Here is a 27518-nt window from a genome sequence, read left to right as displayed (position 1 = left end):
CCTCTTTACTAGGGTGTGGGTATCTGAGTGAAAGAAGCTGATGTGTACCACACTTCCTTTACTTTTGGACACCTACAAACCTAATCGCTTGTTATGGTCTGGATACAGACTGAGTAGTCTTCATGTGCCAAAATTTTACACTGATTCTGAGGCATCCAGAGGGTAGAAACTTGATTCTATGAACTGAAGAGGGGAGGTTGCTGGGAAGCAGTTAGGATTGAATATGGTGGCTTCTTACAGGTGAAGGGAAGGGGAAACACAGACAGGAATAAGCCACTACCAGATTTTGCTCCTAGACCTTGCATCTCCAGAACAAACCATAACAAATCTCCATTCATAAAGTTAGCTGGCCATAGGCATTTCAGGACAGTAATAGAGTTGATGCAGTTATTTAAAAGTACCTTCAAGGACAACTACCAATCAAACCAGTTCATATGGTCAAAGAATAAATGTATATCTAAGCATTGTCAACATTATCTGAAATATATAATATACTGTCTTATAGGGACCAATACAACCACAGGCCATGAAATTTTCCACTCTGGCATTTACATTTAAAAAAATTTCTGGGGGCTGGAGCGATGGCTCAGAGGTTAAGAGCATTGCCTGTTCTTCCAAAGGTCCTGAGTTCAATTCCCAGCAACCACATGGTGGTTCACAACCATCTGTAATGAGGTCTGGTGCCCTCTTCTGACCTGTGGGCACACATACAGACAGAATATTGTATACATAATAAATAAATAAATATTGTAAAAAAAAAAAATTTCTCCAATAACTGATCCATTCCATTCATAAAGCGCACCGTTTAAAAACTTGATGCACACTGCATATCCTTTGATAATTTAACTTACATACCGTTCCTGCTGTGTCCAGGATTTCAAGCATACACTGCTGTGCATCTACTTCAACTTGCTGAAGAAAAAGTTAAAATAGTCCTTTAGTTTTCATGCATGTAAAACAACCTTAAAATACCCACAACAGTTAAGATTAGAAGAGATATAGATTATGGCAACTTTACAGGGTAATATTGAGCAATACTTAAAACTAGCTAAGTCACTGTGGCGGTTTTAATAAGAACGGCCCCATAGGTGATGGCATCTGAGCACTTGGTTCCCACTTTGCATTGCTGTTTGGGAGGTTTGGAGCGGTGCAAGGATAACAGAGAGGACCGGCTTTGGAGTTTCAAAGCCACCGCTTGTTCCCAGTTTGCTCTCTGACTGCCACCTGCCGCATGGTGGACAAGCTCTACAAGCTGCCTTGCTCCTAGTGTTTACTGCAGCAACTGAACAGTAATGAAGTTCCAAAGCCCCCATCCTAGTCTGGTGCAAACTGCATGTACTGAGACGTAACTAAGACTCAGCCACAGTGTGACACACTCAACACTTAACTTTGGAATAGAAATGCCTTCAAAACAGTTTAAGCAGAAAAGCAACGGTTCCAACATGGTTTTTCCTATCAGCTTTCCTATAATGCTTTGGGTGTGCCTTTATTTCCCTAAACATCTTTTTTTCCCCCTCTGAGACAGGGTTTCTCTGTGTAACAGTCCTGGCTGTCCTGGAACTCCCTCTGTAGACCAGGCTGGCTTCAAACTCACTGAGATCTGCCTGCCTCTGCTTCCCGAGTGCTGGGATTAAAGGTGTGTGTGCCACCACCACCCGGTCTCCCTAGACACTTTTTGTCATCAACAGACACAATTTCTGGTGACAAGGAAGCAGTGTCTTAATTATAAAATAAAGCATATATCCCCGTTATTCTTTCTAATATTTCCTAGGAATGAAATTTACTTAGAACTAGATCAGAAGGAAAAAGACTACTTCTGCCTCACAGCTGCGGTGCAGGAAGCTTTTCCAGTTTTGTGGTGTGCAAACGGAAAGAGGGAAACACAGTAACTTCACAGTCGGAGGGCCAGACGCTACAGAAAAGCGGACACAACTCTCACACCATTACATCAAAAATGTTTGCACACTGTTTCATCAACACGCTGTGGCTGTGGGCGGCAAGGGCAGGACACCCACTGTGGCTATCTCTAGAGAGGAGAGCTGGAGGCCACTCCTTCCAGTGAGTGAGGCCTGGGAAAATGGGGCTGCCTCTTGAAGTGACAGTCCAATTACAATTCTGGGGTCAGAATAACCTGAAAGTTCTTCAAATGTGTGTGTAAATGCTCACAAGTCTCTGGGCAGCGGACAAGGAATGCCAAGAATGAGCATTTCTAACTAACAAGCACCTCGTCATCAGTGTATCTAAAACATTTGATAGCTCCAAACTAAAAGGATTTACTATTGTATTAAAATCAAAAGGCTTTTAGAAAGTAACATACCTTTCTATAAGAATCTTCTATCGTAGGATCATATTTTTCAACAAAAATTCCTTGAACAAACTGTACAGTCTGGAAAAAAAATCACAATGTTATATTTCTAAAGAAAAAAACAAACAAACCTAAATCTGTAAATTTTGTTTATTTATTTATTTATTTATTTATTGACAGGCTATGTATTTCTGGTTAGCCTGGAACTCAGTCTGCAGACCAAGCTGGCCTTGCACTTGCAGTGACCCCCTGGCTTCACCCAAGTACTAGATTACGAAGCCCAGCTTAAATCTGTTGTTTTAAACTAATTAACTATTTGGATCTGTGGGTTCCATAACCTCAGATTTAAACAACTATGGATCAAAAATATTTGGGGAAAAGGACAAATCAGACTGTGTGTATACTGAGCACACACCACATTTTGTCGTTGTTAACTATACAATGGAACTATCCATGGCAGTAAACGGCACAACAAACAATTCAAATAGCATCTATGTCCTGTTGGCATCACAATTTTTTTTTTTTTTTTGTTGTTGTTTCTTTGTTTGTTTTGGGGACTGGTTTCTCTGTGTAGCCTTGGCTATTCTGGCACTTGCTCTACAGATCAGGCTGGCATCACAGAGATCTGTCTGCCTTTGCCATCCCGAGAGCTGCTCCACCACCGCAAGGCTCTGGCACTGTAACTTTAACCCATAAACAAAATAAACGTCTCCCTATCACCGCAGATACAAAAGACAGAGCAAACACCACATTACACTTCTCAGTTTGATCTCAGTGTGGTCAAATTCTGCGTTAGGTAGCGATTTTAATGAGTAGGAAAAACAGTTTCTCTCACTGGGGTAAAGAGAAAGTCATTCTAAGCTTGTCTGGATCTCGCTGCAGCCCTGAGCAGGAGTGCAGGCACACACTGCCACTCTGTCTTGACCTACGTTCTTCTGAACCACTCCAGGTGACGCTGTCTTTCTCCATTCCCCAGTCCTCACATCAATCTGTTCTTTCTTGCTAGTGAAAATAGAGTATGCCTATTAAAATCACACAAAACTAGATAGTCAAAGATTTGGAAAAGGACTAATTGCAAATATATAGTACATGCCTATTTATAAATTAAAAAAAAAGTTGATTTCTGTATGGCACTGAAAATGCAAATATACAACTGTATAAATAGGCTGTTACTCTGGAAAGTCTAAACTACGTTATCATTAACTTAAACACCATCCAGACACAACTAACAATTGTCTAAAACAAGAAAAGTCTTGTATTGCTCATAAAGTTATGGGCTAATTTAATCAGATAAACACAATTAAGTACAGACATACTTTAAAAGAGCTAGATGTGGTAGCACACACCTATAATCCCAGAACAAGTGAGGACGGTCACATGGTCAGGGCCAGCCTAGCAAAAATTCCACCTGGAAAAAATTGTCTTAGGAAACAGAAAACATTAACAGAAGTTGGTGGAGAGCTTTGCTACCTGCATGATAGTTCTAGCCCTATCATTACAAAAAATGGGATATGGCCTTGGAAAGCTATAACTTCGGCATTCCAGGAGGTGGAGGCAGGAGAATTAAAAATTCAAAGTCAAGATTTCTACTGGCTACACACTAATATGAGAACAAAACAAAAAATACCTCAGTAGAAATGAACATCTTAGGATAAAAAACTTTTTTGAGAAAGAATGACTTACCAGAGCTGACTTTCCAACACCTCCTGAGCCAAGAACGACGAGCTTATATTCACGCATGATGCAGACGTGTTACACTCAGTACCTTGGTAAAGAAGAAAAAAACGTAAGTCTTGGTATTTCCCTGCTTCTTATAAGACATCCAGAACAGCAGGCTTATATAAAATTATTACTAGACTAGGTTATCACGGTATGAATTTCCTACAGAATTAGAGTTAAGAGTAAGTGTGAGAGATCAGTGCGGCACTGGCTGTGCATGCCTGGCAACCTGTGCTTGAGTCTCCAAATCCATGTGAAGGTGGAAGGTAACAGCCGCCACTACAAAGTTGCCCTCTGACATTCATGTGTCACCTATGGTCCATGTGCCCACACATGCACATCACACACACAATAGTAACAAAGTAAAATATAAAGATTTCAGACAGTACTTTTAGCTCTGTCTTAGCAAACAGGTTATCAGTTTGTGACATCACGTTGTCTGGGAAATAAACCTCACCGGCAGGTACTAGGCATGCAGCCCCATCCACTATTAAGCCAGCATTCTAGGACCCTGCTTGCAGATAGCTACATGCACACAAACAATGGAGTGAGTTTCTAAATCTCCCCTAACAACTATCAAGGAGTCTTGTTTGCTGGATAGTTTCTATTTCAATATATTCCTGCACATGTCCAGGAATGGGAAAGAGGGCAGATCTGGCCTGAACTAGTTTTGGCACATGTGCAGGAAGGCAAACTGTGCTCAGTGAACTTTTAGAGAATTCCTAGAATACTATCTTATGCTTACTTGTAACTGGGCATTGCATATTAAAATCGGGTGCATTATGAGAATGGACGTGGGCTGTGAGCAGGCTTGCATTACTCACATAATCTAAGCCTGTCAAGCAAAACCAGAGAAACCACCCATGGTATTCCCTTTGCAATCCACTTCTTTCTCTTCCTCCAAGCCCCCACAAAGCATGGCTGGAGACAACTGCCTTGAGCCTCTTTTTTTTTTTTTTTTTTTTTTGGTTTTTTCGAGACAGGGTTTCTCTGTGGTTTTGGAGCCTGTCCTGGAACTAGCTCTTGTAGACCAGGCTTGTCTCGAACTCACAGAGATCCGCCTGCCTCTGCCTCCCGAGTGCTGGGATTAAAGGCGTGCGCCACCACCGCTTAACCCAGAGTCCACTCATCTTTGGTAGCGTATCTGACTGGTACTGCTGCTTTGCTTCTGAAGCAACCCTTGCTACTTTGCCATGTGAGCACTTCTTCAATTCATTGATTAAGGCCCAAGAATCTGGACGTACCCACTAACAGTAAGTAATTTTTATTAGAATATCCAAAGAAAAAGGAAGAAAAAAAGGAGAGCTGAGAAACATCACCAAGGGCTTTCACATTCATTCACACAATAACACGACATATCTACCCCTCTTTTCTCAAGCCATCTTAAGACAAGAGGAGGAAGCAAACATCCCAAGCCACCTAGAAGTAGCTGAGTACAGGAATATATAAACAGAGAAAATCCCTGTTCTCATTTGAGAAAACGTTCTAGAAGAATGAATGGAGACTGGAAACACATCAGCCATGCATGACAGTGCACCCCTGCAAGCTCAGGACTCAGAACAATTTCATTTGTGTACGGTCCTAGTCATTCCCTGCCGCAGCAGCACAGTCAACCATGAAGACAGGTGACGGGTAACTGTAGTAAGCCTGCCCAGGAGTGTGGGTGTCACGGGGGTGCACATCACAACAAACATCTGAATGCCAATCGATCAACAACTGTTCTACCTGAGGCACAGTGCTTCTTCAGCCCACACTAGCTTACTCCTACCTTTGGAAGATTGTCAATTTTTAAATTTTATAATTCCCCTCAAATCATAAAATCAGCAGTCAGCTCTGCCCAGGGAAGGCAGTTTCTGTGCTTAAGTAACCAATAATTGCACGTTTATGTTTCCTGTTTCAGATATTTCCTGCCTTCTCATGCTGAAGACTCTTGTGGCATCATTTCAACAAGTTCCTTAGGTCCATGACTGCTTGAGCTCATCTAGCCGGATCGCTACCTTAGGACATGTAACCAAGCAGGCCTTTGCAGATGGCAACTGTTTTTTTGCATAACACTTTGAATTGTGTCAATTGGTTAGTATTTTTGTCATTAGCTTGATTTTTTAGCTACTTAAACTTCTGTGAAAAGTTTTGTCTCCCATGTTTTGTTTTGGCTTAGACTGTCTGGCTTTCATCCACTACTCTATATGAATGGATGGAGACAAAGGCCCAGGCTATAACCTTCACTGTTGCAATAACCAGTCTAGGCAGAAGGGGGGGGGTATGCTCGAACTCCACTGTCTCACAATTGTGTTATCAGCTTGCAATTATTTTGTCTTCTAACATCTGCTTGTTAAGGAGCCTCACAATCTGTTAGCAAACACCTTTTCTCTTTTGGTTATTAGCAGTAAGGTCTCATTCCAGGCCAGGATGACCCTGAACTCAAAGGTGATTCTCTGCTTCCTCAATGCTGGGTGGATTAGAGGTGTGAGCCACCATGCCTAGCTCAAGGAAAACATTTATTCATTTTTTAAAACATTCAAGACATTTTAATTTATGGGACTATATTATATCCAGCTAAACATGTAGATCTTAAGTATTACATGAATTTTGCTATATGCTAACATCCATGTAATCCATACCCCCATTAAGACTTAAAGCATTTAATTATTACAAGGCACTTTTTCTTGATTGTAGTAATATTTTCATGTCATGAAAACACTGCCAAAGCTACATTTCCTTCTGCCTCAGAAATGGGCTGCAGACTTTAGGAATCTGTTGAGACATGTTCTAGAACACCATAGTTCTATCAATCTAGCTAGTCCCTTATATAACAAAGCTGTTAAAAGCACCAAGACAGGTGAGGGATATTCCCCAAACTGAAACCTATTAATCTCCCTTAGGGATATACTAGTCAGAATTTAAAATGGCAACTAACTAACTAACTAACTAACTAACTAACTCCCTTGCTATATAGGCCAGGTTAGCTCTGAACTCACAATCCTATTTAGTCATGCTCGTTGGTATAATAAGGCAGATTTATCTAATTCTTGTGTCCATCAATAATTTGTTCTTTCTCTTTTGAGCTGGGTGCATACCTTTTATTCAAACACTCAGAAGACAGGCAGGACAATTTGGTTCACACAGAGAGTTCCAAGACAGCACAACTGGCACAAGCACAATTAGAATAAAATGTCTTTTAAAATAGAGGTTAGAAAAATGGCTCAGTAGTTGAGAACACGTGATGTTCTTAAAGAGGACCCAAGTACAGTTCCCAGCACCCTTAGCAATTCCAGTTCCAGGGGATCTGACACTCTTTCAGCCTTTCAAGCACACACATACACACACTTAGGCATACAAATACAAGTGGGCTCTGGCTACATAATGAGAGCCTATCTGAAAGCACTTCCCAATATGCTTTTGTATATTTCTCAAATATTATAGAGATTTCTGGGTACCCAACCAAAGGAAGATACAAAGGTCTACATGTTCTTCTTCCTCTTGGCTTGGTAGCCCACTGATCTCCAGGATGCTTCATACAGAGAAAGACCTTCTTCTCATTTCAGATTAGGGCAGTGAGGCTTCCTCAGGAAATACATTTATCTTCAACTTCCACCCCAAATGAAGACACTGACTGTGTAAGAGGTTACATATATATATAAAATGGAAAGTACAACACCAGAAAAGTGGCTTCCGGTGGTCCAGGCTCATAATCCTAGCACTCCGCCGGTAAAAGAGGAGGACCACAAGTTCAAGCTCACCCTATATAGTTAGTTCAAGGACAGCCTTGGTTATGTGAGACCTTGACCCTAAATAAATAAATAAATAAATAAATAAATAAATAAATAAAGGAAAAGTCCCTCAAACACGGGGGAAAAAGCGAACTAAGAAATTTAAAAGTTATCAGATTATATTGTTTAAAAAAATGTGAAACTATTTTTAAGGCCGCTTCACTGGGGGCTGGAGAGATGTGGGTAAGAGTGTGCACTGTTCTTGTAGAGGACCAGTTCCGTCCCTACCCCCACACACCGCAGCTCAGCTCACAACTACCTACAGCTCCAGTTCCCTGTGGACTCCATGGGAACCTATACATACACATTCTTTTTTTAAAAAAATTATTAGTATTATTTTATGTTTATTGGTGTTTTTCCTGCATTTTCTGTGTGGGTGCTGAGAATTGAAGCCAGATTCTCTGGAAGAGCAGCCAGTGCTCTTAACCACTAGAGCTATCTCTTCAGCCCGCCCTACATACACACTCAGCGGGACAGCCTGGGCTACACAACAGCGTTTCAGGCCAGCCACTCAGTGAGCATGTCTCAAAACAACATAAAACAAAAGAACTAACCAACCAAGAAACCCAACCCAACCTAACCAAAACAATTCCAACAAAGAGTCTGTATTGAGGCTTTGAGAAGTTAACCAATTATTTCTCTTTACAGTAGATAAACTCCCATTTTGTTCACATCTAGTATTTAGAGATACCGTGAATCCCAACTGCAGAAGCATCACACAAATCTTGGTGTTAAATACAAAGGTTTTCCATTTGACTTCCAGGAATTAGTCTAGTTGAAAAAGAAACACCCTAAAACAGGAACAGTGTTGAAACCAACAGCTTTCATGTTCTGCAGGTATGTGCAGTAACCCTTAGATTCAAATTCACTCCTTAAATTTTAATAATAAATACCCCAAGTGCATCAGGAAGAGAGTCTGAAAACTGAAAAGCAACCATTTAAAAAAATATTTACTATTGTTGTTTATTCATGTAAACATGTGTGTGTCTCGATGAGGCCAGAGGAAGTCAGATGCCCTGGAGCTGGAGTTAAAGGCAGTTGTGAGCTTCCTGGTGTGGGTGCTGGGAACTGAAATCAGGTCCTCTGTAAGAACAGTATGTGTTCCTAACTACTGAGCCATTTCTCCAGCACTGAAAAGCAACATTTGAAAGGCCTGACATTCTCCCAGTAAAAACACTATGTCAAAGAGTCTACCACCAGCGTAGACAAACTCTTCTCCCCGAGAACGCTGGTAACAAGCAGTTTTCTTATCCTCAAGCTGTTTAGTTTTCGCTCTCCTCCCTCAACTGAAATTCTGTGATCTTAAATTACCAGGGCTATGTAAAACCCTTAACTACTAGTTCCTGAAGTCAAGTGACAGGGCTTCTCCCACTGAACAAGGTCTGCAAGTGAAGAGCCTGACTTCTTCCCGCCTCCAACTCCCAAAGTAGTGTCTCATCAGTTACAGATGATCACCAAGCTCTCCGCTCTCTTCCAAAAGACTCTACCTCAACAGTAGAACACAGTCTTATTCCTAACCTGCTGGGTATAGTAAAAACTCAGACCTGAGCAGATTTTAAAATTATTTTCAAGGAAAAAAAGAGGCCCAAATTCCCATCAAAAAGAAAACTTCTAGCCATGAAATCTCAGCCCTGGGAGGCTGAGGCAAGGAGGACTGGTGTGAGTTTGTGGCTCCTGTGGGCTGCAGAGTGAGGTTGCCTCACAACACAAAAAACACAACAAACAAAGCAACAACCCAGTAGGAAGCTGCTTATAGCATTCTGTCTATTCTGACCATTTTAATATTTCAAATAGGGGAGACAGTCTCCCCTGCCATTTTCACGGGTATTAATAGTTCCAGTAAATAAAGCTTATCCCAATCGATCCTGCCAAATTTTCCACTGACATATATTCAGTAACAAAATCAACACGTTTTCCAGTTTTATTACAGTAGCCATCTTTTAGATCAGTACGTGATCATAAGGAATACACTAACCAGAGCACAGCAATTATCAGCAACCTGACAAATACAAAAGGCCAGTCTCTTACAGGACTTCTCAGTTGAGTGCTAGGTAAGCCAGGCAGTAACTAAAACCAAACCAACCGAGAGAAACAAAAATCTTTTTTTTCTTTTGTGAGGCTCAGGTGTAAATTCTACAGGCGAGCATATTCCCTCAAAAGATGTTATCTGCGGAGTATAATTTTGATAACTGGAATATACTTAATTGTATGATATACTGAAACAATGCAGCAACAGTTAAGACCCGACTGTCTGGATGGGGCATGACCTCTGCCATGCTACTTGACCTTTCTCTGTGTATCATTTCCTTATCAGAAAATGGGACTAACAGAATCTCCTCTCTGGAGTTTTAAGTTTCAGATGAAATAACTTGCGCTGCACAAAATGTTAAGCGAGTGAACAAGGCAGTAAGTAAGTAGTTGGTAAATATTAATTTGTCAGTTTTAGAAATCCTATCTATAGCTGGGCAGTGGTGGCGCACACCTTTAATTTAATCCCAGCTCTTGGGAAGCAGAGGGAGAAGAATTTCTTTGAGTTCAAGGCCAGCCTGGGCTAGAGAGTGAGTTCCAGGACTGGCTCCAAAACTACTGAGAAACCCTGTCTCGAAAAATGAAAAAGAAAAAAAAAGTCTATCTATATATGGCTGTTTATAGTGCTTGAAACTTGAAACACCTAAGAACTCTAAAAGCAGAGCTGGGGAGATGGCGTGTGGGTGATTAGGTGTGACCCAAAGGCTGGGAGTTGTAGCTGCTACCATCTGTGACCTCAGTGCTGTAATAACAAGATGGAGGAAGCAAGGACTGCAGGTCAGCTAGTCTGGCACCGGCAGTGGCAATTGACAATGAAATCTGTTTCAAACGAGATGAGGTGAGGACTGACACCCAACGCTGCTCTCCGATCTCCATGTGTCGAGGTGTGCCACACTCACGCCTGAACTCACACACATGACTACCCACAACATACATGGATTTTTAAAATACATTATTTTGTCTACGACTGATGTGGTGGCATGCCAGTAATTTCCCTACGTAGGAGGCAGAGACAGGAGGCCAGTATGGATTAGATTATATCTCAAGAAACAAACAAAACAAAAAGCATACAATTCTAAAGTAACTAGTCTATAAGGAGGTAATTCTCACTGATTTTTCCCTCTTTTCCCATTACTGAGTCTGACTCATTTTGCCTCAGTATCTTCTATGTTCTCCACTGCACCATCTTGCAAACACTTCTCATTTTCCACAGACAAAGAATGACAGAGGAAAGATTAAACAAATACACGAGTCTGTTATATACTTGAATTTCTGTGACCAGAGGAGGATGAAATGTTTTTGTGTGAGACAAGTTGACTTGAAACACTCTATCCTCCTGCTTTAGCCTCTGGAGTACTAGGATGACAAGCATGTACCACTACAAATATTTTTTATTTTTGCCTCTTCCTTCCTTTCTTTTCTTTTTCTTTGTTTTGTTTTTCGAGACAGGGTTTCTCTGTGGCTTTGGGGCCTGTCCTGGAACTAGCTCTATAGACCAGGCTGACCTAGAACTCAGAGATCTGCCTGCTTCTTGCCTCCTGAGTGCTGGGATTAAAGGCGTGTGTCAATACCGCCGGGCTTGTTTTTGTTTTTTTCGAGACAGATTTTCTCTATGTAGCCTTGTCTGTCCTGGAACTTGCTCTGTACACCAGGCTGGCCTCAGAACTCAAGAGACTGTCTCTGCCTCTCGAGTGCTGAGATTAAAGATGTTCAACACCACTGCCCAAACCTTTTCTCCTCCCTTACAGAGCCACATGCCTTCCTTAGCCTTAAAGTCCTTATCCTCATTGCCTTAACCACTCTGGTGCTCTGAGACTACAGGTATAAGTCGGGACACTTGGATCAGTATATTTCAGTGCCGATTCTGCTTCTGACAAGGCTACCAGGTGTAGTAAGCACATTTTTAAGAGCAGTCATGTCCTTCTTGGTCCCTTTTTCTTCAGGATTTATTATTTTATGTGTGTGTGTGTGAATGTTTGCTTGCCTGAGTACATGCACATCACATGGGTTCTGGTGCCCTGGAACAAGAGTTACATACAGACAGCTGTGAGCTTTCATGTGGATGTTAGGAACTAGACCCAAGTCCTCTCCAAGAACCACAAGTACTTTTAACCACTGAGCTCTCTCTAGTCCCAACTTTGTCTTATCTGCTGATATAATCTGCAAAGGTTTTAGCAGCTAGTTTTTTTCTACGTCATATATCTGCTAGTGAGGAGTGAAACTGACTTTGTCACTTTATGACTGATACAACGGATACACATACAAGGCAATTCAGGCAGAGGAATGAGTAGGTACAGATTCTCTTATACACCACTTACAGTCTCTGTATGCCTGTGGCCAATGAGTAAGCCACCATGGAAAGAAAGAAGGGAAAATTTCTGGCTGCTTCATACTTGACTGAAGTATCACCCGGCAGCTCCCAACTAAGAATTCTGAGGAACAACACTTCCTAGAAAAGCCCCCAGAATATACCTAACATGTAAACAGACCATTAAATGGGAGAGTAAACGGATTAAGTGTACTTTATCTGAACATTCAAGAATCTAAAATATTCCATTAGAAATCTAAAAGCCAGAGTGCCCCAGTGCCCTCTACAATCAGCCACTACTTACTGGGTGTTACACTTCTGTGGAAAGTGCACTAACAATGACACATGAAAAGATGGCTACAGCATAAAAGGAAGTCAATCTTGATAGGCATTTGCTTCATCTTGTATTTCTTAATTATAAAGGGGAACAACATACTTGTCCCCAAGAAGCTTTGCAGGAAAAGACAAGAAACACAGAAAACAGTTTGGGGATGTGGCTCACTGCTTCATTATAGGCTAGTGTTAGGGCTTTGGGTTCAAGCTATAGCGCCACCAAAGAGGGAGGGGCATATATTATGAGAGACACAAAATCTGATGAGAGTTCAAATGGAAATCAGAAATTGCTTTAAAGAGAAGGTAGCACCAAGAACTATAGTGTTTCAATCAGAAACAGATCTAGCAGTGCCTAGAAGAGAACAAAGGTAGCAGAGGAAGTCCAACATGGAATTAGAACTCTTCAGAGCACACAGGATGCACAGGGAGAGGAAAGAAACAGCAAAGTGCAAAGTATTTTCAGGGAGACAGGAAAATTCCCCTGTGAAAAGTGCTCAGGGGCTCTGACTCAGGAGCAACACACTAGACAATCTGAGGGTAGAGGCCATGCTGAGAAAACGGAAGACACTTAAAACCGAGCTGTCAGTAACAGGAGGCCACGAAAGCCACACATAGAGCAATATGTGCTCCTAGTAAGGTTAGTATGTGGGCTGCTTTTAATGTGAGCCTTGGCTGGAAACAAAACCCATTTTATGATGAAAACCAAAGTAATGTACCATAAACAACATACCATATAAAAGGAACCGTAAGAAAACTGGTGCTTCAGCTTTATTCAACAGTATTATTTGGCTTGAGTGCCTATTGTGTACAAAGAACACAACACCAGATGCACACATGTAGGCTATTTTCCTGACACACAGACGCTGACGGCTAAAGCACACTGAGCTGCGGTGAGTTACACCACCACAGACCACAGCACCTACTATACTCATAAGGTCTCACAGGCAGTGGCAGGCTTTCTCACCTCATCTGAAAAACTACCTTGGAGGCTAGCCATGGTGGTGCATGATTTTTAATCTAAGCATTCAGAAAGCAGAGGCAGGAGGATCTTTTTCAGTTCCAGGCAGTTAGGACTACATAGTAAGACCCTGTCGCCCAAACAAAACAAATAAACAAAAGAATGAATTGAATACTGGATAAAATTTCCTTCAGCCTGTGTGTCTTGAATCTGTCCAGATGCACTCAAAGTTAAGACGTTAAGTGACTAGCCTGTGGCCTAGGATCATGTGTCACGTTCATTACTGTCTAACTAAAACTTAAAGCACAGCCTGGAACAGAAAAGACACTTAGGGATGGGTCCTAAGACTTGCCGCATCCTAGGTAAGCACTCTGCTCTGCACTGCATCTCCAGGAGCTGCTGGCTGTGTTTAAAAACAACTTAACTGGAACACAGTCATGCTCATTCACTGTCTCATCTATGGTTATCATCAGGCAAAAATGGCAGAACTGAATGGCCCTGATGAGGACAGAGTATGTCAACAAAGCCTACATTATTATCCTGTCCATTACCGAGGCTCACCAGACTTAGGCCCTACAGCAGTGGCTCTCAAGCTTCCTAATGCTGAGACTCTTTAATATAGTTCCTCATGTTGTAGTGACCCCAACTATAAAGTTATTTTTGTTGCTACTTTGTAACTATAATTTTGCTACTGCTATGAACTGTAAATATCTGAAATATGTGACCCCCAAAGGGCTTGCGACCACAGGTTGAGAACCACTGCCTTACAGGCGGTGAGACCCTGAACGAGATGAGAGGAGATTCTGCATATCACTGTAGTGGTGGCAAATTGGTGTTAAGCTCAAACGTCTATGTACTGAGTGTAGTAATGAGAACAAGTGTGAGAGCAATTCACACTCACAGGAACCGAGGGAAGAGTATGCTCTTACTTGGAAGGTCTGCTGCGGTTTAGGCAAAGGAACAACAGGAGGAAACTTCTGCAAATCAAGATGGAAACTTGTCCAACTGACAGCATGAACTATCGTTTTGCTTTGCAAAGAGGTGGTCCTAATTCCTCAGATCTCCACCTATCAGTTCTTCCATAACTTAAATAACCATTCATATTTAAGTTTACATTAAGTCTTGCGGGGAGGGGGGGGAGAAAGCCCATTATAGTCCTTGAGGTACCTAATTTAATGCTACTGTCAAAAGTGCAGAATTTTGAGTAACTGCTCATCACCATAAAGACATCCTCGGAACATTGGCGAACAGATGTGCACTCACATATTTGAAGCAACTACTAAATCCAGTTTGGAGATCCTAGGGGACATCAGGCTATCAGCACTAATATATTTATAAGAGTAGGGAGTAGGGATCTTTGAACAAATCACTCCCAATTTTTGCAAATAGAAAACACCACACGAAATCTGCTAATATAAATACCTAGTTTTTACCTCACACAAGGATAGATAAACTTTTAAGAACACCATTTATAATCTGTTTCAGCATAAGGCTGAAATGAGAACTACAACCAGCATCTTCCACGAGACTACAAACAATTATTTCATTTCCCATGGCCACCTAACTAGGAGCAAATGGCTTGCTTCGTACGACGAATGCCCCCAAAGCACCAAGAAGCCAAGAGAATGCCTCGATTTTAGGTTGTGGAGTCATGTTTGCACAATTACATACCACATAGGAAACTTTAAGACCAACATACTCCTAATGGAAATTCCCTGGTTCAATCTGCCAAAAGTGCAGAAGAGAAAACTAAGAAACAAAAAGCAGAGGAATCAAAAGCACTCCCCACGATTTTCTACTAGTTTCACCATTTCATCTAATCGGCAGCTTATGCTATCCATTTCCTGTCCACAGTAGCTTGATAAATGCAACACTTCTGTATTTCTAGCTTATTCAAGACGCCTTTTATATTCAGTAAAGGGCACTTAGAGAAACCAAGGGGCATCGTATGTCACTGGGGACATAAAGAATGTTCCTCTTTCGCTGCCACACAACACCTGCTTGCTTACTCACGAAATTACTAGGATAACAGAATGCAGCTCGGGGATGGAGAGCCAGCTCAGTGCAGAAGACCAGGCTCGGCTCCCAGCACCCACATGGTGACTCCCAACCATCTGTAACTCCCTTTCTAGAGGATCTGCTTCCCTCTTCTGGTTTCCGAGGGCACCAGACACAGTACACTATGCACATACATACAGGCCAGCAAACATTCAGACATAAATAAAGAGATGACTCTTTTAAAAGGTATCTTTAAAGTGTCCATTTCCTGCTAAATTTGAGACAAAATTACTATTCTCCCCAATCACATGCATACATGTCAGCATATTTTTAATATTAGCGTATTTACCAAGTAAAAAGTCTAGATGTTAATTAGTCTATTACAGCCAGCAGAACACACAGAAAACAGGAAAAGTGGGCAGACACTTCCTGTTAGCAATGCTGAATTTCAGAGTATCCACTTCAGCTATTTACTTCTTCCTGTCACTATACCAGGTGGTTCCATCAGGGATTTAATAAAATAAAATCTTTTTTAGATTTACTTATTTATGGTCACAAGTGTTTGCCTTCATAATGCCTTCACCACCTGCATGCCTGGTGCCTAAGGGGGTCAGAAAAGTGTATCAGATGCCCTGGAATTAGTTATCAATGGTTGTAAACTACCATGTGGGTACTGGGAATTAAATATGGGTTTTCTAACAAGAGCAACAAGCACTCTTAACTGCCAAGCCATTTCTCCAGCCCCACATCGGGGATCTAAGAAAAATTCTACTACACTTACAGTGTGTGTGTGTGTGTGCGCGCGTGTGCGCGCGTGCATGCACACTGCACCTCAAGAACACATGCAACAAGATTTTCATGTGGAGGTCAGAGAACAACTTTAGGAAGGAGTCGGTTCTCACCTTCCTCCATAGGGGTCCTCCCTGAGGCAGGAGGACCTGTGGTTTTCTCTCTAGAGAGGGACTGAGGAAGACACCCACCACTGACTTCGAGTCAGCCCGAATTTCCAGCCGACTGTTTCAGTTGCTTGAAAGTAAGAGTTCCATATTCTAATATCTTTTTCAGAGAAGACATTACTAACAAAAACTTTCTAAGCCATCTTAAAATTTTTTGAATCTGTAAATAATCGAATGAATACTGAGTCTTATATCTGATCCAGTAGAAAACCTGGTTTGTTATAAATTCCTTGCACTTGCCTGAACACTGGTGTGAGTATTTCTTCGTTTTATTGAACCCGTTAAGTGTGACTTACATGGACAGTGCTTTATCATCCTCACCGCACTAGAAAAGAAACACCCACGTCTCAATGTGAAGATACCCACCAACAGGGTTATAGCGGAAGGTTAGTATCGTCTTACAACCCATTTCACAGAGTCTATTAGAGCAGGGCAGCATCTACCCAGTTCATTTGCTTTGGACTACTGTGTCTGTGTATGGAGGTCAGAGGACAACTTTCAGGAGTTAGGTTGTCTTGTTGGACCCTACTGTCCATTTCACAAACACCCACCAGCATAAAGCCTGTTGGAGAAACTGTATTGTTGCTCACTGTGGCTCACTACTAATCTAAAACCTACTCACCTTATAATATTGTGCTCAATTCCTCTTCATTTCTACCATCTTCTCTAGCTATAACAGCTAAGACCTGCCAATTCTGGCTCCAAAAACACTTGTATTACTAACTGGGTATTTGTTAACATTTTCGTGATTAATATTCTACCTTTGCTAAAACCTTCTGTATAAAATTATTTATTTCAATCCTAACACGCAAAAACTGTGAACAATTAGCTCTCAATAACACGTAGCCAGATGTGTGGAAACAAGGCATCCAAGTTGGGCGTGGCAATATGCACTTTTATTCCCAGAACTGAGGAAGCTAAAGAGGAGCTCTGTGAGTTCAAGGTCAGCCTGGTTCACTACTGAGGTCCACCCAAGGCTACATAATGAGGACCTAAGTTCCAGCACCTACATTGGATGGCTCACAACTGTCTGTAATTCTGCTTAAAGGACTCTGCCCCCCCTTCTGATATCTGTGGCACCTGCACACACATGGTTCACACATATACACACAGGCACATACATATAAATATTGAAACACAAAGATTAGATCTGGTCGACATTAAAAACCCTTTGAGAGCCCAGAAAAGGCCTCAGTGGAAAATAAGCTCCCAGAGAAGGGTCAACAACATTCACAGTTCCAAGAGAACTGAAACCTCAGACAAATCAACATCAACACCACTAAACCACAGTAGCCAAGTCCATAGGAATGTGCATGGCAGGAAAACTGTCAAATTGAAGGGCAGCCTGGCCTATAGAATAAGGCCCTATTGTCAAACCATACATAAAAATCGACCACAACCCAAAACTCTAACAATAAAAACAAATGACAGAACCAAAGGTTGACAAGTACCTAAGACACACAACACTTCTGTAACGGCAGCACTGGGGGCAATGACGATGAATGGGCTCAGGCAGGAGGATGACAAGTTGGAGATCAGCCTGGGCTTTGGCACACAGTGAGCCATAGTCTTAATAATCAAAAAGGAAGTATGTGACTTCTCTGATTTCTCCTTATACTCCAAAGAATCATCTAAAACATAAAGAACAATGTGGACACCTGGGTGTTTAATGTCCAGAAGGTTCTGCTGGGGAGCAAAGCACTGTCAACTCTAGTGTGCAGTGATAAACTCAACACCATCTTCTTAGGTGGCGGAGAGTTACTATCTGCACAGGACCCTCAGTGGGAAACCAAGCAGCGCAGGCGTTACCAGCAGCCCTACCACTTCTGTTGAGGCAGAGCAGCCCCGCCCGCTCACACACAAGCCTTCCGCACCCTGCTCTCCTCCTAGTACTCCATGCCCCTCTCCTGCCCTTCACGGCTGATGAAGGGCATCATTTTCTTCTCAATGACACGAATAACCTGAGCACTCAGGAGGCTGAGGCAGGACAGCCATAAATTCAAGGTCAGTGAAGTCTCTTACTCACCATCTCAAAACAAAACGACCAAAACAGTAACATTTCACACCCTAGAGAGATAGTATAAATTATTTTTCTGTCATTAAAAGCTGGCAAAAGGCCTTCCATGGTGGTACACAGCTGTAATTCCATCAGGAAGCCAAGGCAGGGGATTTTCAGTTTAAGGCCAGTCTCTGCCTCAAACCTCAAAAGCCCCAAAACCTTAAAAACAAAGTAAACAGCACATACATGCGTGCGTTCACACACACACACACACCCTAATAAAAAAGCCACTAAAGCCTATGATTCAAGTGAGGGAGCTCATGGGGAGAAGAAAACCAAAAATACTTAAAAGCTAGCTAAAACGGAAGAAATTTTACCCAGTTTTTAGTTAATAACTATTAAGTGCATGACAGTATTTAGTGGCAACCTGTGATGAATTTGGATGTCCTGGCCATAAAATATGATCTCAGTATGTTCCCTAGTTCAGAACCGTTAAGACAGCTGAGCAGTTAATTACTTAATTCGAGAAGCACCAAAGAAAGCTCCTGGAACTTTCCTCCCCCGCTGGGATTAGCTCCTGTAGGCTGAAGTCCTTTAGCACTTAACCCCTGAAGTGGGCACCGCACAAGCCAACCCCATCCATTTAAAGAGTGCTGTTCAATAGCTTGGTTTCTCTTCAGATCATGGAAACCTGCCTTCTACTAAAGGTTCCGGGGAAAGGAACAAGGCAGGGTTTTTAACCAATTTATTTTTTAGTTATGTGTCTGTGGTGAGGAAGTATTGTGCATGAGTGCTTGTGTCTGAGGACCAGGCCAAATCATCAGGCCTCTGAAGCTGGAGTCACTGCCAGCTGCTAGGAACTGAACCCACCTAGGTGCCTCTACATGACCAATATCCGGACATATCAGCTGAGCATCTTTTACTAAATTCTAGTTTGTGTGTATTTATGTGCACGCACACACGTGTGCACATGTGAAGGTCTAAGGACAACCTCTAGGAGTCAGTGCTCTCCTCCCACCACACGGGCTCCAGTCTCTTAGTCATCAGGTTTGGTAGACGGTGCTTTAACCATCTTGCTGCCCCTATTAATCAGCTTTTTTGAGGCCTTGCATTGGCAAGATTATTCATGTGGAAAAAACAAGATTACCACTTTCTGTGAAAGCATGGTAGAATATCCCAGTCTGTTCCTTTGTAGTTTAAATAGATCGCAAGAGGTCAGGATCTTCTCTGTAACTTTCCCAGGCTAGCCCACCTTGCTAGTCGGTAGTGAGCTGGCTACAAATCAAAGACATCCTCTGTTCTTCCACTCTAAGACGAGAGTTGAAGATCCTGGACATCTCGGGATCCTCCCACCTTAGACCTTCGGCTAAGAAGACTGGCTCACAGAGCACCCACCACCTACCCATCCACCTTTCTACCTACTTTCATGGTCTGAAACTAGCTAATAGAGCTAGATCTAGGCTACTACAAAAACCTAAAATTTCCACTGTTTAACAAGATTGCTATGATTGTTCCTAAGTAAACAGGAAAAAGAAACAGCATTTTTCCAAAAGGTAATTTGGACATACCAAATAATTATCTAAGTTTATGTGATCAAAAATAATGGACTGCCTAGAGAAGCCTGCAAAGAAACTACATCTAACCCGATTCTGTATTAGCAAACATTCAGAAGCAAGGCCACGGCACTCAAGACTTCTTAGAGTATCTAGAGCTGGTCACTTTGAAAACACTGGCTATATAGTTAGACAAATCTTCAAGTAATGACTCATTCCACTGTGTACTCTTTCAAATGTTCCTTAGGTTCAAAGAAAGAAGTTCCCCACAGTACTAAGAGGCTGCTCTCAAGTAAGAAGGGCCCAGTACCCAGAAAAGCTTTCCAAAATCCCAATTTTTGCTTAAGAGCTATTTATAATCATCCAGAGATACTGCTACAATTGTCCTTAGGACAACAAGCACGCTTGCTGTTTTCAACAGAATGTCAGAGGGCTGGAGTAACGACTCAACAGTTACGAGCACTGCTGTCCTTCCAGAGGACTGGGCTTCAATTCCCAGCACCCAGACTGGTTTGTGACTTCAGTCTCAGGTGCCCTCTTCTGGCCACCATGGGTACTAAACACATGTGGCACACAGACATCAGACACACAATTAAAATCTTTTAAAAAAAGCTTAATACTAACTCTGAATTTGAATATTTATCAAGCATTCTTTTTTTGTTCTTTTCTTCCCTTTTTTTTGGGGGGGGAGATAGGGTTTTTTTTCTCTGCTTAACAGCCCTAGCTATATTGCAGCTCATATATATATATAGAATAGGCTGGCCTGGAACTCAAGAGATCCACCTGCCTGCTGGTATTAAAGGCATGTTCCATCAATGCCTAGATTGCAGGCATTCTTTTTTTTTTAATTCAAAGTTTCATATTTAATTTTCCACAATATAAGATGTAGGTCAAGCCTTTGGGCTTTAAGATAAGTTGTACCTAACTCTCAGCTGGACTGTCTCCCGTGATGAGGAATTTTTTTTTAAGCCAAACTTTTTCCTTTAAAAAGTGAGTGGTGCACGCCTTTAATCACAGCACTCAGGAGACAGAGGTCTGTGAGTTCGAGGTCTACAAGAGCTAGTTCCAGGACAGGCTTCAAAGCTACAGAGAAACCCTGTCTCGGGAAAAAAAAAAAAGGGAGTGGTTCTGGGAACAGCAGAGATGGCTCAGCAGTAAAAGCACTTATTGCTCCTGCAGAGGACCCAGGTTCAATTCCCAACACCCAGGTGGCGGCTCACAACCAACCGGCTACAGCTCCAGTTACAGAAGACCCACCCACTTCTGACCTCTGAGGGCAGCCTGCACACAAACATGCAGGTAAAACAGAATAAAAGTAAATCTAAAAGCAAGTAATTGGTTTGGCTCGTGAGAGTCACTTTTCTTGGGGACAATCACTAGCTTCAGTGGGAAACCCTCATGTTTCAAACATTCTATTTGTCATAATAAAAAGACCTGCACACAGGGAAGACCTAATTCATCTTTAGAACACTTAGGTGGAACTTTTTCTTCCTTTTAAACAGTCAGGGCAGTGAAGGATATGCCAGAGCTCTAATCCGCTTCCCTCCTGCCATGCTTGCCACTGGTCTTGGCATCATAGAAACAAATGTCAACACAGTAGAAAGGGCAAAGGATGTCTTTGCATTATTGATGTAACTAACAGCTTTGTTCCCGCCGACTTCCCAAGCACATCTACAGATCTGCAGAGTCTCTTGGATCATACTCTGAGAACCACTGAGCAAAACGATTCCTACTGAAAGCTCCTCAAGTCTGGGATGCACAAGTCATCTCGGCCACCTCAAAGCTGAAGCAGGAGGACGGCAGGTTTGAGGACAGAGCGGGCAACACCGTAAGACCTTTTCTCAAAAGCAGAGCAATGGCTCCACGACCCTTCACTCAGATCTCCTGGAGAATGTTAACTAATGCTAGAGAACAGATGCCCTGAAGAATTCGTATGACACGAGTGTGTCCTACGATTTGTAAAACATTTACAAACGAGACTTTACTTAACCCTCAAGTCCGACATCCAAGGAAAAGCAAGGGAGAAGAGAGCCTCAGTGGAAAGGCGAGTTTCCCAGAGCACCGGAGCAGTGCAGAGATTGTACACCACACCGTGTTGTTCTTCTTATCCTCTGTACTGCAAATATTGTAACCAAACCCGTAAAGCCGAACACTTGAAAACTCTTAGCAACACAAATGTGCAGCATCTCCAAATTAGAGAAACTCTAAGAGTAGAGGTCCATATACACCTTGTCCTGACCCCTTCCTACCTGTACAGTAGAGATGCAGAGTTGTATCACTGAGAAGTTAATTCATTACCTCAAAATCACAGATGTTGTATCTGTAACACAGTAGTAGTTTGTGTCTATATTGTTCCTTTTTTACCGAGACCTCTAATTTTATTAGCTTAGAGAATCCCTGAATTTACTACAAAGTGATTCCAAAGGGCTGGGGATGTAGCTCTGTAGTACTTTGTCCAGCATGCAAAGCCCTAGGTTTGAGTCCTCCCAATAGTGATGATGATGATGACTAGGAGAAATATATTGTAATGTGTGAGGATGAACTTCAGAAGACAGGCAATTAGAGCCCAATTGTAGCTACTGCTTCCTATATCCTCCCAAGTCCACTTGAAACTACAAGTGGGCAGAACACGGCTTTCCTATTTTTTTCCTATCACACAAGACAACAAGGAAAACCACAAGTGGGAGAGAGAGCCCACCAGTGAGGCAATCAATTCCCTTTTTACTTTCAAAACAGCTATGGCTGGAGTAAAGGAAAACAAGCCCAGGTTAGCCTGGAACTTGCTGTGCAGCAAAGGCTGACAGAAGGATTGCCCTTCCTGTGCCTCCTCAAATGCTGGGGTTACAGGTACAGATCACCACACACAGCTGGAAAAAAACCAAATTTTATAAATATATAGTTGCTGAGATAAATTTTAGATCACTCTGTGATGCTCTCTCCCTCTAACATCCCCAGCAGGCTATCTATCTGTAACCCCCATCCCTGAAACAGTTCACCCAGAAGTTATCTCCCGAGTCCCGACCTAGCTTAGACGGAAGAGTCTCATTGCTGTAAAGTAGCACAACTATAAAGATATGAAACACTAGTTAACACCCAGAAGCCTTAGGAATCAGTAAAAAGTCAAACTCAGGCTGTAGTTAGAGAATGATACCCATCACCTAGAAATGAGTAAGTGTCCACTATTCAAGCACCTTGAATGGAACCAATTTTAAGTACAACAAATGATATTCCAGAATATTATTATCCTTTTGTATAATAAAAACAAGAATGAAAATTTGCAATTCCTGTTGCAAATATTCTTAGAGAATTTAAATGCAATTTTAAAACCATATACCCCTAAACTTTCATTTCTTTCTTTGTAAGTTTTAGGACTCTCTGGAAGCTTAATAAGCTGCTGTATACCCTCAATCCGAACATTAGAAGTACAGCAGTACTCATGAAGTGCGGGAAATAAGTAACATCCTTTATCTTCATGAATTCTAAAATTCTGTTATTTTAAAGAGGCAAAAAAAGAAAAAATCCTGATTAACTTTACAAACTAGAAACTCTACTGCTAAAGGACTTAGAATCCAGTCAAGTGAGTTCACACAAAGAACAACATATTATAAAGCAAGTCACACTTTTACTATAAATGAGTAAGTAAGTTCCTCCTAGCTTCTCTTTTTCTTCTGTGTGTGCCTGAGCATAGGTGTGTGAGAAGTACACCGGTAGGTGGGCATCTGTGAGCCCAGAAGGAGGCTGTGGAGCCCCAACAGCTAGAGGTAGAGAGGTGGTCAGGAGGCAGCAGGAATCCAATTCAGGTCAAAAGCAGCAAGCACTCTTGACCCCTGGCCATCTCCAGCCCTTCATTCTATTCTTTGCAGTTACTGCTTCCACTGTATCCTTGAGATTTCTAAAGAACTAATTTCAAGACTTTAGCCCTCAACTGCTCATCAGAACCTTTCAACACTAGTGCAAAACATCTACAATTACTGAAAAGATCAACTTTCAGTACGAGACAGCACAATGCTAAATAAAAATTTTGTCTAGTATTACAATGCATCAAGCCACCATTTAAGACATTGTTCTTATTAAAAAAAAGTTCAGTTTGAAAAGACAAACAAACAGTACAAACGTCAGCCTAATCTATGTCCACAAAAATGAGAAAACAAAGAAAACAAATATAGAAACAAAACAACACACACATCCTTCATAGACAAACCAGATCAAAAAACACAAAGTATATTTAGTTACGACTTTATAACAAGCCTTGGACAACTAAAGAGTAATTGCTATTTTCAGTGAGAGACTGGACTTCTCATCACCAAGCCGCATCCCCAGCAGAAAGATGGAGTTGTATGAACTCTACAGTGATGACATGACATCATTGCTATAGAGATAGCCGTTGACTATTTAGAGCAGAAACACTAAACTAACCTTGTAGCAGTTCAAATCTAAACATTATATACTAACATCTACTCCTGAAAATGTATTTACAGCAGGACACGTGAAGTCAGTAACATCTCCTTGACAGTCAACAATAAAGCACCAAATACAAACCACACTTTGGGGGAGGAGAGAGGTAAACTCGGCTAAATTTTCTCAGATCTAATTTCACAGGTTAATTTCATTCAATAAATATTTATCAAAGTGCCTAAACAAAAAGCAAAGAAAGCTAAACATGAGATTTCGATCCCAATTTTAGACTTTACACTTAAAACAGCACGTACAGTTACATGTCATCAACCTCTGCATAGGCAAAGTCTTTCAAAGATCTCCATAAACGTAGATTAAGTTATTTATGTGTTTACTTATAGAGGTTTCATTAGATCAGGCTAGCCTTTAATGTACGGCAATCATTCTGCCTCAACCTCTGAACTGCTGGGATTACAGCTGCAAATGGCTCACGAGGGAGGGCTCACTTTATCTGTAGGTCAAAAGGAATCATTATAAATGACCAATGATAAAACGATGACCAATTTGTAAAGTGGGTGAGCCCAAACACATTGTACAAGTAATTCTTTTTCAAAGTTACACTGTGCTCTTCAGTCTCTCTGAATTTTCCATTAGCCTCTAAATTTAAGTTCCGAACATCACTAGTGCTCAGGTAAAATCCGAGGAACTAAGAATACACACGACAGAATTAATTCCTATCTTTGTGATGTTTTCATTTAACTCCACTAACTTCCATTGAGAGAATCTATGAAACAGCAACATGCTAGTCATTTGAGGTACACAAAGGAATATATCCTGTCCTTGGACCTTACAGTTTAGTAGAATAGATAAAAATACACAGCAGTAACAGAAGTTAGGAAGTGATACAAGCCACTGAGAGGAAGAGGGGTAAGTTAGAAAAAGGGGAAAGACGTGGCCGTCATCTCCACGCCCCGAACCACAGCTTAGCCCTGCGTCCTTCAGCAGTCTTCTGATACCAGGCACATTAAACCCAAATAGCTTTATGTCCTTCAGCAATTTACTTTGTGGCTTCCACAGATAAGGTTATTAAACTACTGAGAATGTCAACATGAGAGTACAAGGGAACATAGTGCACTACAGAGATTAAAAGTGTGGATAAGCTCAAACACGACAGTCATTAGGGAGTCCGTGTCTTTAAGTAAAAATTATTTCCTCCCCAGAGTATTAACTTCCTCTAACCCAAACCTGGGGATGACACCATCCACGCCATTATCCACACTTAGCTAACCAAGGCGCTCTATCTTGGAGAGGAGCGGATAATAGGACTAAAAAGATTTGCAAGATTTAACTCACCATTGAATGCCACATTTTGTCCTGTGGGTTCTTTTATGGATAAACCACTGCCTTACAAATCAGCAGACTCAGGTTATCTTACCTGTTCTAGGCCTCAGTTTCCTCCTCCACAAAATGACAGGGTGGGACCAGATTTAAATAGTCCCTTTCCAGCCCTTAAAAAGTCCCATGACTCTATAAGGACTTAATCCATAGATTCCAAGTTAGCTCTTAGAATGATAAGAGCTTTAAACGAGAAGAATTTCTCCATTCAATTAAGTTACTTCTTGCTAAGATAAATTCCTTTTAGGCAAGTCTCAACAACGTTCTAATTATACAAAAGAAAACTGAAAAAATGAATTTACAAGTTAGAAGCACTCGGTCTATATCAATACACACTGTCAGCAAAGCAAACATTCAACAATTTAAATATTAATTTAAAATATTAAAAGTCCAGCCTTCACCATAATGTCAATTTTCAACTCAGTAAAAATGCGATTTCCCACTTCTGTAATAAAGAAGTGCTTGTATTGACACCAGTCAGGTCGCGGGGCCAAAATGTCTTTCTAAAGTATGGGAGGGTGGGAGGGGGCAAGCGAAAGGAAAGCAAGCCCATCCGCTCAAACTCTGAAGGGAAGATCTTTCTTCCTCCACCCCATGGAAAATCCGGAGGGCCCAGTTCCCTGGGAGTAGTTTCAAAGAAAATTCAGGGCGCTGATAAGTCAGTTTCAGAATCAGACATACCGAGATGGCGAAAAAAGGAGAAGAGGACAGACTTCCTGGATTTTCTCTCTGCAAGAGAGAAAAAAGATTTCCTCTTGCTGACGAAGGGAAAGGCCCCTTTAACATTTTTTTCTCTGTCTCTGCACGGTGGCGGCTGCCAGACTAGGTGGGGCTCGCTCTCTTGCCTTCCTTCGGCCACTTCCCGCAACAAATGAAGCAAGCCAGTCCCGATCCGGGCAAACTTTTTCCCTGTCAGGCTCGAGCCCGCGGGGCGCCGGGGAGTGGTCCCCCCCACCCCCGTCAACGCTACTCCGCCCGGGCCGGGGCTGGGAGAAACCCCGGGTGTCAGCAAAGGACAACTTTCTGGTTTCCGCTCTAACTTCCACCCACCCCCGCGGCGGGGATCGGGGATCGGGGCGCGGCGAGGAAGGCTGCGGTGCCGCGGGCGGCGGCTGGGGGTTCCTCGGGCGCTCACTTCCTCCGCCATATTTCAGACATTTGACCCCTTCCGCAAAGCGCGCTGCTCCCCGCCGCGGCTGAGGTTCCTCCCCGGCCGCTCCGAGGCGGCTCGCCCGCTGAAGCGAGGGGTTCGCGGGGGGGGACCCCGCAGCCACCTGCCGCGCGCCCGGGCCACCGTCGCCGCCGTGCGAGCTCCCCCCGACTCCGGCCGCCCCGCCCGGCCCGCGCCGCCCCCCATCGGCCCCCTCCAGCCGGCCCGCGCCAGCCCCGCCGCCACGCACGCGCTCCGCTAACCTCTCGCGCTGTCACCGGGTCCCCGCCGTCGCTGTCGCTCCGCGTTCCCTTCGGCTCGCTGCTCCCGGCGCCACGGCGGTCTCTGCCGCCGCCGCCCGCCGCCGCCCGCCGCCGCCCGCCGCCGCCTCCGCCGCTCAGGCTGCTTTCCACGCCTGACTCTGGGCGAGGTTTGGCGGTGTCGCCTTGACGTCAGGCGTTCAGCCTCGCTCTCGCTTCCGCCCGCGGGCGGGGCGCGCAGGAGCGCTGCCCGGGAAGGGGCGGGGCCGGGGCGGGGCCCCGGGCCGAGGAGGCGAGGCCTCGGCGGGCTGGTCCTCGTCCTGGGCCTCGCCTGGTCTCTGGCCGGCCGGCTCCAGCCGTAGTCCCGGTCCCTGCCTGCGCCCTCGGGGTG

The 27518-nt window shown here is 42.8% G+C and overlaps 1 protein-coding gene across 2 annotated transcripts in view; it reads right to left on the bottom strand.

Moving 5' to 3' along the window:
* Nucleotides 1-27302, bottom strand: part of Rap1b (RAP1B, member of RAS oncogene family) — a 33559-nt gene extending 6257 nt beyond the window's left edge. Inside the window, exons 1-5 of one of the 2 annotated variants that reach the window (XM_057758116.1) lie at nt 27131-27302; nt 26399-26446; nt 3989-4070; nt 2318-2386; nt 856-912 (exon numbers count right to left, since the gene is read on the bottom strand). In XM_057758116.1, coding sequence (XP_057614099.1) covers nt 856-912; nt 2318-2386; nt 3989-4045 — 183 coding nt within the window. In that variant the 5' untranslated portion in view covers nt 4046-4070; nt 26399-26446; nt 27131-27302. The remainder of the gene's footprint in view (nt 1-855; nt 913-2317; nt 2387-3988; nt 4071-26398; nt 26447-27130) is intronic. The other variant, XM_057758115.1, reaches the window with a different exon arrangement.
* Nucleotides 27303-27518: the final 216 nt, after the last annotated feature.

The sequence above is a fragment of the Chionomys nivalis genome, chromosome 25, assembly GCF_950005125.1.
Source record: "Chionomys nivalis chromosome 25, mChiNiv1.1, whole genome shotgun sequence".
In the NCBI taxonomy this organism is placed as follows: domain Eukaryota; kingdom Metazoa; phylum Chordata; class Mammalia; order Rodentia; family Cricetidae; genus Chionomys; species Chionomys nivalis.
Note: the sequence above shows the minus strand (reverse complement) of the source record. Positions and strands in the feature narration are given on the sequence as shown.